Source organism: Tenrec ecaudatus, chromosome X (assembly GCF_050624435.1).
Source record: "Tenrec ecaudatus isolate mTenEca1 chromosome X, mTenEca1.hap1, whole genome shotgun sequence".
In the NCBI taxonomy this organism is placed as follows: Eukaryota; Metazoa; Chordata; class Mammalia; order Afrosoricida; family Tenrecidae; genus Tenrec; species Tenrec ecaudatus.
In genome coordinates, this window is record NC_134548.1 from 58616476 (window position 1) to 58631606 (window position 15131).

General features: G+C 38.7%; 1 protein-coding gene across 4 annotated transcripts in view; it reads right to left on the minus strand.

The window, feature by feature from the left end:
• Positions 1 to 15131, minus strand: part of PHF8 (PHD finger protein 8) — a 158115-nt gene that overhangs the window by 75191 nt on the left and 67793 nt on the right. For all 4 annotated transcript variants that reach the window (XM_075539672.1, XM_075539671.1, XM_075539673.1 and 1 more), the window contains exons 9-11: positions 3340 to 3427; positions 2880 to 2986; positions 1715 to 1806 (exon numbers count right to left, since the gene is read on the minus strand). In XM_075539672.1, the coding sequence (XP_075395787.1) occupies positions 1715 to 1806; positions 2880 to 2986; positions 3340 to 3427 (287 nt within the window). The remainder of the gene's footprint in view (positions 1 to 1714; positions 1807 to 2879; positions 2987 to 3339; positions 3428 to 15131) is intronic.

Here is a 15131-nt window from a genome sequence, read left to right on the forward strand (position 1 = left end):
CAGAGATGAAACTCAAGGTAACCACACCCGAAGGGTGTGAATAAATAGATCACTGCCTAAGGTCCAGGTATAGGAGTGTCAGGAAGCAAGGAAAGGCCCAAAACATGAAGTCCAAGGATATCTGAGAGGAAGCTTGGCAAAATGGTGAGATTGTTCAGGTGAAATTGTACTGGCTGAAAAATTTCCTTAGGCTACTGTTTGCAGAGGAAGGAATGATCTTAAGCCTAGGAGTGTATACTGAAATTTTTTTTCTTCCATTAGTTTTTCTAAATTCAACATTTAAATTAAGCAACTCATTTACACGAGTCAAAAAAACAAACCTATTTTGATAGCCTCACTTCTACTCCTGTCCTTGTCATCACTTCCATCTTATTCCTTCTTTTATTATAAGTTTCTTATGTATCCCTGCACATTATATCTTTAGAAAGATAAAAGGAGCTTCAAAAAGTCTGTGCAAAAATCCCGATATATTTTAATTCTATATATCCATGAACTTTTTCAAACACCCCTGTACTAGTACATACATATCTCATTCTTGTATTCTCACTTTTTATATATTAGGTAGCACACTATACACAGTTCTGTACCTTTACCTGAAAAATTCTGTAGCTCTCTCTAGACTGTAACAGAACTATCTCTTTCTCTTTCACAGCTGTTAGTATTCCACTGAAAACATGAATATTGGCATATTTCTAAAAAACCATTTTGGCAGTATGCATCAAGAGCCTTACATATATATGTTTGTATCTAGTACCGTATATACTCGAGTATAGGCCAATCAGAATATCAGCTGAGGCATCTAATTTTACCACAAAACTGCATTAAAAATGTGCTGGAAAAACTCGGCTTATACACGAGTATATATGGTAATTGTTCTTCTAGGAATCTACCCTGAAGAAGCAATCTGTGTTATTCAGTGTCATTGAATCAATTTTTGAATCATTGTGGGTGCGTGTTACAGAATAGAACTGTCCCATACTATGTTCTTGGCTGTACTCTGTACAGGAGCAGAATGCCAAATCTACAGAGCTACTGGTAGGTTTAAACTGCCAATCTTTTTGTAATAGTTTCGTGCTTAACCATTGTGCCCACAACTATCTTTTCCCCACCAAATAAACAGATAAACAGGAATCAACAATACGCAAGTACTGTATATACTCGTACATAAACTGAGTTTTTCAGCACATTTTTAATACAGTTTTTGTGGTAAAATTAGGTGCCTTGGCTGATATTGGGTCAGCTAATACTTGAGTATATACGGTAGTTAGGTAAGGAATGCTATATTCTTGTAAAAGAATATCATGTAATTATTAAGCATTTATGAATAACTTTGGAGATACTAGAAAATGTTTAAGACAACAGATTCAAATATAAAATTGTAAGTACGAGACAACAATTATATTTTTAAGATTTAGATAAAAAAGATCAGAAGGAAATATGCCAAAATGTTAACGGTATTTCCCTGAGTATTAAGATTTTTCTCACTTACACTCTTCTGTATTTTTCTAATTCTGTAGAGTTAATATGCATTACCTTCTAAAATCAAGGAGAAAAGTTTAGAAATGTTAATCCCAGGAATCCTAGGTCAGTCTACTACTGTAACTCAATAGTCCACAGGCTTCTCTGGTCTCTCCTGTTTCCCTAAAGTATCTACCCAAAGTCAGTTCCTGCAGAAGGCAGAACCCTAGAGAAGGTAGAGAAATAAGTGTATTACTTCTTTCCTTGTCCATGCTCTAAAGGCCAAGTTCAGGGCTTTGCCACCATGGACCAGGTAGGAGGCAGGGTGTCTCCTGTTCTCTCGTAAACCTAAAGGAGGAAGAGGAAGACACAGTGTCAAGGAAACCATGTGGGGCAGTAACGACTTGTTATCTTTGTCAAGCAACCAGAGAAAATGTCCAGGGTTCTAAGGAAAACTGTAGATCTAGATTAATATAATAGTATTCCTTTACTGAGTATCTACTGTGTAGCAGTCATTTAACATCCATTATATCATTTAATCATTATCCCACTCTATGAGGCAGGTCTTACTACAGTTCAGGAAATCAAGACCCTGACAATGCCAGAGCCTTCTCTATCTAAAACTATACCTATCTGAATGAGTCCTGCATTCTTTTTTCTACAATGTATCTCAAAGTTAAAAATGAGAACAGTTAAGAGGACTGTGATAGCTACCTGCACATATTTGAAGGGCCATTAAAGTAGAAAAGGGAATAGCTGTATTCTGCGTTATTCCAGGAGTAGGCTATTATAACAGTCAAACTTATTCCACTAAACTGAGTTCTTCAGAACATTTAATAAGTACTTCTAATCCTCTGGGCAACTAAGCTTGAGGACTCCTAGGTCTGAGTTACGGACTTAACTCTGTTTTAAAGACAGGAAAACGAAAGCCAGCAAATTGGTTTCTATCTAGATTGCTACCCAAGAATCAATGAGATTAGACCAGGATGGTCAGGACAGGGTGGTCTCCCCATGTGAAGAGCATCCAGTAAACTCTAAGACTATCCAGATTGAGTTCCTTACCTTAATTGAAAGGAAATAGGGATCAATTGACTCTGATAAAATTTTCTCAGCTAACTTCACTAAATTTTTAAAAACTTGTAATTCACACCCTGTTTCTCACTGAATAATAGCTAATCTCAAAAATCCACACAATGTATGGTTCCATTTATATACATTTTTGAAATAACGAAATTATAGATTAAAAATAGATGAATAGCTTCCATTAGTTAGGGATGATTTGGTTGGGGCTGGAAGTAATTAATACTATAAAGGGGTAACACTAGCAAGAGCTTTGTGGTGATGGATTTGTACTATATTTTGATTGCAGTGATGGTTATCTACATATTCACAAAAGAGACAGTTGGCAAAGGGTTCCATACCTCGAAAGATATCAAGGATGTGTTTCCCCACATACCAACAGATGGTCTCAAAGTTGGGGAATTTGAAGAGGTCTGCTGTGCTCAGTCGCTTCTCAATCTCGTAGGCTCTGGAAGAAGTATGCATAAAAACAGGGCTTCTATTATTTACTGAGCAACTACTATGTTTCAGGTACTGTTCTAGCAACTTTATGTCCATTATCTTTATTCTTCACAATCACCCTATAAGATCCTATTTACAGATTAGGAAATTTGCATTCACAGGTTACTTGTCCCTAGTCATATAACTGCAAAATAAGGAACAGGTGTTTGTTCTTAGACTAAAAATCAGTAACAACTAATAGCCATCCTTTTCTGAATGCATCGCTTCCTTTTATGCTGTATTCCCCACCTTAAGGGAGAACTCAAGGAGCACATCAGACACAAATGGCTAATTCAGGATCACCAAAGCTTCAGGACTCACTTGAGCTGCATTTCTATGTTAAGGCTGTGTAAGAAGTTCCCTCCAAACGCAAGGCAGTCCACAGGGGTCAGCACAGCATGGATCCATCCTGTAAGAGCAATAGGCAAAATTATATCATTGGTATGTAGAAAAGAAGGGGTAAGATCTGGTAAGGATGGGAAGTGTGGAAGAGAGCCTTTCTTCCTCTGGACATTTCCCCTGATCATTCACTTTAACCCTAACTTCTTGGAGCAGTTCGCCTGGCAGTAAGTCAAAACATTCTAGGTTCTTCTGCTATCCCACCACCCATTTTTGTCTAATTTGCCATCAGTAAAATCCTGAATTGGACCAGCCAAACCAAACTAAAATTATTGCCTTCGAGTCAGTGCTGACTCACAGTGATCCCTTTGGGGGTTTCTGAGCCGAGTCTTTCCCCCCCGGAGCTGCTGGTGGTTTTGAACCGTCAACCATCTGGATCACACACAGCCCAATATGTAACCACTACACCAATTTCTTCCATTTCATTCCTTTCCACTTCAAAATAGCTGTTCTTTATTGCATATAAATAAGGGTATCACACTTCCTTGCCTTCTAACTCTGCCCTGGGTAAAACAAAATATTTTTATGACAGATAGTATTGGTTCAAATTCTTATTCTGTTATTTCCTAGTTAAATATCCACTTCAGAAGCTAGCTGTGATGCTTGAACCTAGCTGGAACTAAGTAATTCCCCTTGTCTTTGATGTAGTACCTCTTTCTGGAACCTCCTGACTTTTCTTCTTAAATCTCTCTTATAGTCCTTTTCTCCTCATCCTCCTACCACCTTGGTGTAGACCCCTCAGTATTTTTCAAGTTAGGCTACTACAATAGCATCCAAACTGTACACTAGTGGTTCTTAGGGTGTGGTTCAGGAAACCTGGGGCTTTCAGAGATGATTTCAGAGAATGGGTGAGGTCAAAACTATGTCCACGATGATACTAACATGCTATTTGCCTTGTTTACTTTCAATTTTCTCACAGACGTACAGTGTAGTTTCCCAGAAGATACATGAACTGGTATCACACAGACTGAATACAGAAACAAATGTAAGGACATAGCTATCTTCGGTTAACCCATTCATTAGAAACATTTGTACAAATGTAAAATGATGCCATTCATCCTACTACATTTGTTTTTAAAATAGTTGTTATTCTTAATTTTTCAACGAATTAGTAAATATTTTCAGTTTTTCTTAGTCTAAGTTTATAATATGATAAATACAAACCACATAAAAGATCTTTGGAGCCTCCAATAATTTTTTAGTATAAAGGGGGTACTAAGTCTAAAGAGTTTTTAAACCACGACTCTACACCAATTTTGACCCCTGAAATCAACCCTACCTACACAGCCTACCCTAAGAACTATGTATATATTACAAATCTGTCTATGACACTTCCTGATCAAACTCTTTAATTAAATGTGTGTGTGTGTGTATCCACAGGCGAATGGACAAATTATGGTATACTCAATTCCCTGCTAGACAGCAAATAAATGTACAGTTATAAGTATCAACATGGATTTTACAATCATGATAGTCATACATGATTCAGTAGAATCTATATCTAAGTATCAATGAGATTTGGTCTCGAACATTGAGTGAGGTACTGAAAAGAATATATGGATAAAAATGAGCTGATTCCAAGAACACAAGTGGAAAGTGAATTTTGAGAATGATGAGGGCAACGAATGTACAAGGGTGCTTTACACAATTGATGTATGTATGGATTGTGATAAGAGTTGTATGAGCCCCAATAAAATGATTTTTAAAAAGAATATATGGATAAATGTTTAGAATTCATATTTACTTTAAAGTTTTCCTCTATACACCTTAAAATATATGACAACATGGAATTGAGGAACTAGGGTCAATATATTAATTAATAGAATGGTTCTTTATCTTTTCATTTTAGGTTGGACATCAAAAACATTTGTTAAGCAGCAAGGGAATGGAGCGGCAAGGTCCCCAGGGAATCCTGAAAGTAGACTTTGGGGCCAGGGCGGGGTGCCCCAACAGACTGGACTGGAAAACACTCCTAAAGGCCAACAAACAATCCTTGAACTAACTACAAGCTTTTCTTTATTAAAAAAAAACAAAAAAAACATTTGTTAAGAAAGACTAAATCTACAGGCATGTACATATATATATTTTTATATAACGATAGGAAAATAGATCTATGTACATATATTTATATGTTAAATATTAAGGTAGCAGATGGACATTGGGCCTCTAGAGACTCAAGTACCCCCTCAATGCATGAAGAATTTGTTCTAATAACCCAGAATTCCGTGATGCTCACCTTCCTGACACGATTGCTGAAGACAAAATGGGTGCATAAGCAAATGTAGTGAAGAAAGCTTATGGTGCCAGGCTACCAAAAGAAATAGTGCCTGGGGTCTTAAAGGCTTGAAGGTAAACAAGCAGCCATCTAGCAGAGAAGCAACAAAGCCAAGATGGAAGAAGCACACCAGCCTGTGTGATCATGAGGTGTCAATGGGATCAGGTAGCAAGCATCAAAGGCCCAGAACAAAAAATCTTATCAATGTGAATGAGGGGGAACGTGGAGTGGAGACCCAAAGTCCATCTGTAGACAATTGCAAATTCCCTCACAGAAGGGTTACAAGGAACAGATGAGCCAGTTGGTGTGCAGTATAGCACTGATGAAACTTACAATTTTCCTCTAGTTCTTTAATGCTTCCCCACCACACACAATCATGACCTCAGTTCTACCTTACAAATCTGGCTAGACCAGAGCATATACACTGCTACAATAAGAGCTCACAACTCAGGGAATCAGGACAGATAAACCCCTTAGGACCAATAATGTGAGTAGCAATACCAGGAGGGTAAGGGGAAGGTGCAGGGAGAAAGGAGGAACCAATCACAATGATCGACATATAACCCCCTCCCAGGGGGAAGACCAACAGAAACGTGGGTAAAGGGAGACAGCGGTCATTATAAGATATGAAAAAATAATAATTTATAAATTATCAAGGGTATATGAGGAAGGGGGGATGATGAAATGAGCTGCTACCAAGGTCTCAAGTAGAAAGAAAATGTTTTGAAAATGATGTACAAATGTGCTTGACACAATGGATGTAAGTATGGATTGTGATAAAATCTGTAAGAGTCCCCAATAAGATTATTTTTAAAAATTAAGAATGATTAAATACACTATATGATGAGAATTCTGTGAAATTTATAACACCTAGTTGGCAAAGCTAAAAATATGTACAATATTTTTTCCTCACTTGTGGAGGACTTCACAAATCAGTCATGGAACTTAGCTAGGATTCTGTATGCTTACAGTATTCTAGGCAGTCAAAAAAGAACAATGGTGGTATAGTATATATGCATTGAGCTGCAATTTTCAAGATCTGTAGTTCAAAACCACCAGCTGCTCCTCTGGAGAAAGATGAGGCTTTTCTACTCACGTAAACTGCCTCAGAAACTCACAAGGGGAGTTCAACCCTATTCTGTAGAGTTGATATGAGTCAGAACCAACTCGATGGCAGTGTGTAAAGCAGTCAAAATAAAACAAAATGAATGATCTACAGCTATAAGTAGCAATATGGATCTTTCGATCACAATTTACAGATAAAAATTTAAGTTGAGGCTACATCTGATTTCATTTATGTAACGCTCAAAAACATGTAAAACAATACCATGAATTGTTTAGTGAGGCATATCTATATAACAAAAACACAAAAATGTATAAGAATAATAAATACAAACTTTAGGACAATGGTTAGTTTAAGAGCAAAGAATGAGAAAGAATTGAGAAGGGGTATATAGGAAACCTCAAATACATTTGTAATATTTTTTTTAACAATTTATTGGGGCTCATACAATTCTTATCACAGTTCATACATATACATACATCAATTGTATAAAGCAAATCTGTACAGTCTTTGCCCTAATCATTTTTTTCTCTTTTCTTCTTTTACATTTTATTAAGGACTCAAACAACTCTTACCACAATCCATACATATACATACATCAATTGTATAAAGCACATCCATACAATCCCTGCCCCAATCATTCTCAAGGCATTTGCTCTCCACTTAAGCCCCTTGCATCAGGTCCTCTTTTTTTCCCCCCCTCCCTCCCCATTCCCCCCCTCCCTCATATGCCCTTGGTAATTTATACATCGTTATTTTGTCATATCTTGCCCTATCCGGAGTCTCCCTTCCCCCCCTTCTCTGCTGTCCCTCTCCCAGGGAAGAGGTCACATGTGGATCCTTGTAATCAGTTCCCCCTTTCCAACCCACTCACCCTCCACTCTCCCAGCATCGTCCCTCACACCCTTGGTCCTGAAGGTATCATCCACCCTGGATTCCCTGTACCTCCAGCCCTCATATGTACCAGTGTACGGCCTCTGTCTTATCCAGCCCTGCAAGGTAGAATTCGGATCATGGTAGTTGGGGGAGGAAGCATCCAGGATCTATACTTCTGGTTGGATAAGGAATACATGTATAATTTATATATTATTGTTTATATCTATCTTTTACTACATCTGAAATATTTAATTGGCAATTAAACTTTAAATGATCTCCAATTACCTCTAGGTTATATTCAAATATCTTGGGTCAACTGAGTTCAGCCTGCATAGCTTTTCAGTTTCATTTATACCCAGACTTGTTCTTTAGGCGTTAGTATTCATATACTGCTTCACACTACCTTGCTTTGCTCATACCTTTCCATATGCATGAAATATCTGTCCTCCTTTTTTCTCCCCTCAGTCAGCACCTATTCACCCTTTAAATATCACTCTTCTAGCAGGAAGATTTTCTCATATACCTGGCTAAGTTCTCTCATCTAAACTTCCACAACCTCTGGTGAACTATTGAAATATTATACTGAAATGATCTATTGGTCTTTTTGCCCTTAGTACATACACCAATGCTGGGGTAAACAGGAGACACTCCTTATATTTGGAAGTACCGTATATACTCATGTATAAGCTGAGTTTTTCAGCACAAAAAATGTGCTGAAAAACTGGGGTTCGGCTTACACATGGGTCAGTGGTATCCCAGCGAGGTTTAACACCTCGCGGGTGATTGCCGTTTCTCTGCTGTTCATTCAGAGTCCCGCTGACACTGCAGGGCTTTGAATGTTTGTTTACTCACATCTAACCAACCAGAGCAATCCTATGATGTGGACGGCTCCAATTCACAGAAGCACCCGTAGTGATTCACTTACGCCGGCAGCTGAACTGGTAAGGATGTGTCTGTGGCTGCACTCCGTCTCTCCCCTCTGGTCTCTGTGTTAATTGACATCCTGCATTTCCCACTCTAGGCTTATACTCAAGTCAATCAATTTTTATGGTTTCCCAGGTAATAATTAGGTGCCTCAGCTTATACTCGGGTCGACTTATATTCAAGTATATACGGTAGGTAAAATGCACCCATTTATGGGCATTTCTACCATGATTTAAATTAACTTCACTTGAACCTACAGTAAAGGAGCCCTGGTGGTGTAGTGGTTACAAATTGAGCTGCTAACTGAAAGTCCAGCAGTTCAAAACCACCAGCTGCTCCTCTTGAAAAAGACAGGGCTTTCTACTTCCGTAACAAGTAACCATTTTTGGGGCATCAATTTGATGGCAGTGAGTTTGGGTTTTCTGAACCTATAGTAAGCAAATTCAAATCACCAATTACTAAATACTCATTGTGAAAAAGGCATTATGCTAGAAACAGAAAAGGATTCAAAGACAAGCAAATTAATGTCTTGAAATGGAAAACTGTAAAAGAGAAAAGCAAGTGAATTGTGAATGGAGAGGGGGGTGGTTACGATTTGCCTTACTATATATTAAACATTCTATAAAGCCAATGTAATCAAATCAATGATAGTGACACACATATGAATAAACAAACCTGTGCAACAGAATAGAAAATTCAGGATCATGTGTCAAATCCATATATGGCAATGGAGGCTGTTTAATTCAGTATAAAAACAATGGATTATAGTGATAGAACAAATGGTTATCTGGGAAAAATAAAATATAATATCCAAGATAAAGGACATATTGATGGATTGAATGAAAGACTATAGAGGTAGCATTAAAAAAACTGAGAACAGAACAGAAACTACTCAATCTGCATAACAGAAAAAAATAGATGCAAAGAAAAATAAAATCAGGGCCCTGTGGGACCATAATAAATATGTAGCATTCACATAATCAGAGACACACAAGAAAAGGGTATGCAGCTAAAGAAATATTCAAAGATAATAGATAAAAATTTACCAAATATGACCACCCCCTAAACCATAGAAACCTACACATTCAAGAAGCTAAGTGAATTCCGAAAAATATAAACACAAATGTTAGGTTTCCCAGTTTATGAAGCACAGGAGTGGATACATAGAGACAATAATTGATGCAATAGTTTAGCGGGGAGGTAGGGAGGGGAATCAGGGAGCAAAAAATACAAGAGCAGGAGGGAACACTAGAACTCATTGTGATGATGTATACACACGTTTCTAAAGTGACTTAACTATGGAAGTGTATGCTATCTGAATTTTATATCAATAACACTATTAAAATAATATATAGACACCAATAAATCCAGGACAAGACATATGAGAGTTAAGCTGCTAAAAAATTAAGAAAAAACAAAAAGCAGGTTAAAATGACACATTATTTACAAAAGAAAAACAATTCAATTGACAACATAAGTCTCATCAGAAACCAGGAAGACCAGAAGAGAAGTGGCTCAACCTCTTCCAAGAACTGAAAGAAAAAAAAACAAACTATCAAACTAGAATCTGATGGTCAGCAAAAAATAAACTTTAGGAATGAAGGGAAAAATCAAGACTTTCTGAGATGAAGGTAGACAAAGAATTTGTTAACAGGTCTATCCTAAATGAAAGGCTAAAGGAAGCTCTCTAAATATAAAGGAAATAATTAAAAGAATCACAGAATACCAGGAAGGAAGAAAATATAACTATTGGCAAATACAATATATTTTACTTCTAGTAAGTTTTCCAAAGTTTAATGATTGAAACAAAAACTATAATGTTAAAAAACTATAATGTTGTGTAATGTGGTTTTCTATATACTTTGAAATATTTAAAATACATGGAGGTAAGATTTCAATATTTGCCTCAAGCTAGTAACGTGTCATTAACAACAGATAGTGAATGAATTCTGACTCGTGCCGACCCTGTAGGGCAGGGTAGAACTACCTCTGTGGGTCTTCAAGACTGTAACTGTTTACAGGAGTAGAAAACCACATATTTTGAATTGATGACCTTGTGGTTAGTAGTCCAATGCATAACCACTATGCCACCAGGGCTCCCTAGAACAGGGAAATGTAGACAAATTTTGAGTGATGCAAGTTGAACAGAAGAACATGAAACACATTTAAGTTAGAAAAGTGCAAGAAGGCGGGTCAAAGTTCCAGAGACTCAAGTGAAAACAGGGTAGGGGGAGACCCAGAAAAAAGGGACAGAATTACTTGCCAGCAGTGCTCTCTAGTCATTTCGATTAAAGATCTACATGAAGGAGGGGTGTGTGTCAATGGAGTGATGGCTAGAGACAATAGACCCTGGACAATCCTCTCATTCCACCATTTGATCAAGACAGGAACCTGATGGTTGACAGCAAACATCTTGGAATGTACTGGTGTTTATACCAGAGGTCAGAGACCAGAGGAGAATGCTTTTCCTTCCCTTATCCCTCCTGAAAACCAGATTTGTGACCTCCCACTTCTACCATCCTGGTGATATGTGACATCTCCTTCTATTGCCCAACCTGCACCTGGTGAGATTCTCTACAGTGCTGCTGACAGTTGGCCTGTGGTACCCACATTAAGCTCAATCCCAAGCCCTTGGTACCCCAGCATTTCAGGAACTCAAAGTATACACCTTAGCAGACTGAGAGTTGCACTGCAACAACTTGCCACCGAGGCACGTGGGGGTGTATGCTCATGCCCACCTCTGTCCTGCTCCCCAGGTGGCTCAAGACACACACTCCCAAAGACTGCATGCTGTGTGCTCACACTCACTTCATTCCCCTGGTGACCAAAGACAAACTCCCACAGCTCATGTGTCGTGCACCTCTCCCCCGCCCCATCAACTTAGCAATTAGTGATACACATGTAAGCTTGTCACTATCCAGTCCCCAGATTTTTGTGGGTGTGCACTCCTAGGGATTGTGGATAAAACACTTACTAAAATAATCATCAGCACATACGGCTGCTATACCACTTCCTTACTTACAACCATGTAACCATGTGCACACCCATGTGACATCTACCCTTGATCCTTTGTCCGGCAGCAATTATGCAACTGTAAGCATTAACTTGCAATCTATATTTCCCTGATCTAGCAATCAGTGTAACTGCACACTAGCACACTTGCCCACCCACCATCCAGCCAACACCATCTACCCTACCCCACGCAAATAGTAGAGGTCAAGTACCCCACTTACCTGCCATATCCACATCAACTTCCTGCTACCCTGTTCTGCCATTACATCAGCAACAAACAGCCACAACAGACAACACTTGCCCAACTTTCCCTGAGAAGATTTATATGGCAATCAGACAGAGATAAGTGAGAAGTATCCCAAAGCTGCAAAACTAGTGATCAGATTAGCACGCCCAACTGATCTGTCTGGATAAATCAAACACAAAACAAAAAATCAGGACGGTGCAAACATACAATCAATAAATATCATACTGTTTTAATTAGAGAGACAGCAGATGGCTTGAAATTGCACAAAGAACCAAAACAAATGGGTCAAAGAGAGCTCTGATATGGAGGCTCCACAGGGTGAAATGGACTCTATCTCAAGCACACCTGTAACCTGCGGACTTAAGAATAAAAATTCCTGGTGTTTGAAGAAGCAGAAGACCAAGAGTGTTTAACTGTCAGTAGGTAGTCAATCATTGACTTACTATATCAATCAATTACCTATGCGCTGTATTAAGATATATTTTTCTGGCAAACCTGTGACTGACATTCTCAAAGAATATTATTGTAAATTTTACCTGACAACCAACTCCTATTATTTGTGTAAATACTGTCCAATCACAAAAGGATTTATTCTGTATAATGTGAATACATACGGTATTGCGATATGTAGTTAGCCTATATTGGCCTAATATCCCTCTCACAGAAGTGTTTTAAAATTTAAAACCAGGGGCTAATCAATAGCAATATTAATGGAAGTTTTTTTTTGCTCCAGGGAGATGATCGATAAGACTCTACCATAAATTAACAAGGAGGCTCTAAAGGGGGCCAAAAGGGAAACAACATAAAGGGTGCCAAAAGGCAGATTAAAAACACAAAAACATAGATCCAGGAATATGTCTTGGACTCTCACTAAAATCCTAGCTCCAAATTATAAACAATTAGTTCTTATATCATGGCCCTGCTCAAAACTCAACCTCAGGAATGGGACACAGAAGATCTGGGTGTGATAGCAAAATGTGATGAAGAAATTAGACTGTACCAGGCTACTGGATGGAATAGCATCTGGAGCCTTAAAGGCTTGTTTCCAAATAAGCAGCCATCTAAGTGAGATGCCAACTAAGTCCACATGGAAGAAGCACAACATCAGAGACAGAAGGGTAAATCATATAATCTAAAGCCAAAGGAGGAAATAACATCACATCCTAAATAGTGAGAATTTGGTTTGCAGGTTATGGATGACAGTGGGAGGCCAAGATACATTTGTAGGAACTTCATAGGGAAAAAAACCTCCGGTGATTTCTCTCTATCCATAATAGAGGGATATAAAGAAAATGGTTATCCAAAGCCCACATGAAAGAAGCACATCAGCCTGTGTGAACATGAAGTGTCGATGGGATCAGGCATCAGAGACCCCAAACAAAACAAAATCACATTGATGTGACTGAGGGGGATGGCAGAATGGAGACCCAATGCCCACCTGTATACAATTGGATATCCTCTGTAAGAAGGGCCACAAGGAATAGACGATCCAGTCAGGGTGCAGTAAGTATAGCACCGATGAAACACACAACTTTCCTCTAATTCTTTAATGGCTCCCCCAACCATGACCCCGATTCTACCTTACAAATCAGGCTAGACCAGAATATGTACACTGGTACAGATAAGAGCTCAAAACCCAGGAAACCCAGGACAGATAAACTCCTCATGACCAATAAAGGGAGTAGCAAAACTAGGAGGGTAAGTGAAGGGTTGGGGAGTAAGGGGAAACTGATCACAATGATCAACGCATGGTTCCCTCCCAGGGGGATGGACAGCAGAAAAGTATAGCAGACAGTATAAGACATGTAATGCGTGTGTGTGTGTGTATATATATAAAATCAAGGTTATAGGGGACAGAGGGGGAAAATGAAGAGCTGATACCAAGGGCTCAAGTAGAAAGAAAATGTTTTGAAAATGATGATAGCAACAAATGTACAAATGTGCTTGACACAATGGATACATATATGGACTGTGAAAGAGCTGTAAGAGCCCCCAATAAAATAAAATTAATTTTAAAAAAGAAACTACCATATATACTCGTGTATAAGCTGAGTTTTTCAGCACAAAATGTATGCTGAAAAACTGGGGTTTGGCTTATACATGGGTCACTGGTACCACAAATGTTATACCTTGCTTCCTCCCCTAGGTAACAGGACAAGCACCTGTTATCTGGCGGGTGATTGCCATTTCTCCGCTGTTCATTCAAAGCCCGGCTGACACTGCAGGGCTTTGAATGTTTGTTTACTCACATCTAACCAATCAGAGCAGTCCTATGATGTGGACGGCTCCAATTTGCAGAAGCACCTGTAGTGATTCACTTAAGCCGGCAGCTGCACTGGTAAGGATGTAGGATGTGTCTGTGGGTGCGCTCCTGTCTCTCCCCTCTGGTCTGTGTGTCAATTCACATCCTGCATCCCCCACCCGCACAGACTCCTCCCCCTCCTTCTGGCTAACACGTCTTGGTGGGAGGGGGCATTACCATGAAAGTTCTTTTTCAAAGTCTTGTTTTTTTTTATCCTATTAGAAATGGATACTCTTGAATCAAAACAAAAACACCGGTCATATGAGGCTGGTTTCAAAATGAAGGTTGTGTCAAGAGCAGAAGAGAGCAATAACAGTATTGCAAGTAGGGAATTCTGTGTTGATGAAAAGCAAGTGAGGGAGTGGCGGTAAATGAAGGCTGACTTGGAACAGATTCCAAAAGCTAAAAAAGCTCGTCGTGGTTTAACGTCTTTTTATGGGGCTCTAGAGAGTGAATTGCATAACTGCATAAATGGGTTATGCAAAATGGTTACTGTGTAACACGCATGGGAATCCGCATACGTGCTCTACAAATGGCTAAGGATGATAAATATAAAGCACCAGGCACTGAAAAATTCGCTGCATCAGCAGGATGGTGTACCTGCTTCATGAATAGGTTTGGCCTACTATGTTTGAGACAAAGAACAAAGATTTCCCAGAAATTGCCACAAGACCTTGAAGAAAAAATTATGTCATTCCAGTCATTTACTATAAAACAAGGATTTATAATTATGACCTGGAAGATACTGAGAATATGGATGAAACTGTCATGACTTTTGATCTTCCAAGCAACAGAACTGTGGCAAGTTTAGGAGAATAAACCATTTTTTTCAGAATCACAGGAAATGAAAAAACAAAAACCACTTTACCGTTGTTCTATCATGTTTGGCTAATGGAACTAAGCTGCGTCCTGTCATTATTTTTAAAAGACCTTGACTAAAAAGATCAATTTCCCACCAAGAATTAATGTGCGTGCACATGTTAAAGGCTGGATGGATGAAGACAGAACAAAAAAA